The 1,468-nt window shown below is 40.3% G+C and overlaps 1 protein-coding gene across 1 annotated transcript in view; it reads right to left on the bottom strand.

Annotated features, from left to right (window-relative positions):
* The window catches only part of SPAG17 (sperm associated antigen 17), a 132,408-nt gene that overhangs the window by 77,316 nt on the left and 53,624 nt on the right, over positions 1-1,468 (bottom strand). The window contains exon 7 of the mRNA XM_015563542.1: positions 578-759. Coding sequence (XP_015419028.1) covers positions 578-759 — 182 coding nt within the window. The remainder of the gene's footprint in view (positions 1-577; positions 760-1,468) is intronic.

The raw sequence follows: 1,468 nt of genomic DNA, 5'->3' as shown, positions 1-1,468 counted from the left end.
TCTCAAGAAAAAAGAATCAGGGACTCTCCTAATGAGAAAAGTTCATGCTCCAACTCATGGCCATGGACACCTACCCTTTGGCTCAGAAACTGTTCTAGGCTGTGATCCCTCTCTCCTCGGGGTTTTTGGTGTGTTTTTTTTTTCTTGGCAGCTATCCAAGTCCCTGACCACAGACACTCATCTACCGCCCTCACCCTGCTTTGCCCAGCTCCCTTCAGAGCACTCACTTCATGTGGTCCCTCCCAAGAATGTGCTTTCAGTTCAGCTGAAATACATCACACTGCAGGATTGAGCCCCCCATCTTGGTGTATTGAGACAGTGCCCTAACCAACTGAGCTTACTCGGGCAAGGCTCTTCATCTACCTCTTATTCTTTGTCACTAATTCATACACTGAAAGCTATAGATTCAGTCTATAACCATTACTGGGCATTCAATGCTCTCAATTGTCTTGAAGATAAAGGACAAAACCTTACCTATAGTCTATGATCAATAAATATCTGTGGAAGGAAGGAATGGGTAAATGGAACCACAGTGTCCATGTGCACAGCACTCACTCTATTTATTGCGGGTACTCACCATCATCTGGCTGTCCGACCAGTCGGAAGGAAAGTCATCCGCCCTGACTGTGTATTGAAATCGAGCAACATCAAAGAGACTTGTTTCAGGCTTCTCATTATTCAAGATCGGTTCCAAGTACTTCCAGAAAACGTCAAGTTCTTTTATGGTATTCTCTTTCTTCAATTTTTCAGCTTCTATAGCTAATAATAGCAACATGTTTATACTACAAAATGGGAGTGTTGAATTTCTTCCCACTATAAGTGGACATGGCACGTCATATGCAATGCAAGATGTCTTATACAGTTCCAGAAAATGCAAAAAAAGAAATGCAATTTTGAGAAGACTTTAGACCTGGACTATATGATTATGAACTCAGAGGATTTTACTTCTGAAATTGGTGTTAAATATGAGCTTGTCCCATCCCATTCATCTTACAGTTGAAAGATTATGATACGGTTACATATTTTGGAGCTAATATGTTCACTATTTTTATCACTTCACATTGCATTTGTATAGGAGCAGTTTTACTACTCAACGGCTTTCTGACCAAGTTAGTGTTTATTTGCTGCATAACTAGTTATAAATGCAAATAATTTGGTTCTTCTTTCCTAAATAGCTAAAAACAAACTGGCTCACCAATTTATGCCTCACTTAACTCTTGGTCATATTAACATAAATACTGGCTTCTCTGGGCATTTGTGCTCTGACTATAAAATAATGATAGTTTTCCATATAGTTACACTTGAAAATTTAAAATACTTATGTTGGAGAACCAAGATGGCGGCATAGGTTAACGCCGGAGTTTGCCGCCTCGAACAACCATTTCAAAAGTGAAACTAAAAGACGGAAGGGACATCACCCAGACCCACAGGAACGCTGGCTGAGTGGAAGTCCTACAATAGGAGGAAA

Source organism: Myotis davidii, unplaced genomic scaffold, assembly GCF_000327345.1.
Source record: "Myotis davidii unplaced genomic scaffold, ASM32734v1 scaffold217, whole genome shotgun sequence".
NCBI classification, from domain to species: Eukaryota; Metazoa; Chordata; class Mammalia; order Chiroptera; family Vespertilionidae; genus Myotis; species Myotis davidii.
The sequence above is the reverse complement of the archived record's forward strand: the minus strand, read 5'-3'. Positions and strand labels throughout refer to the sequence as shown.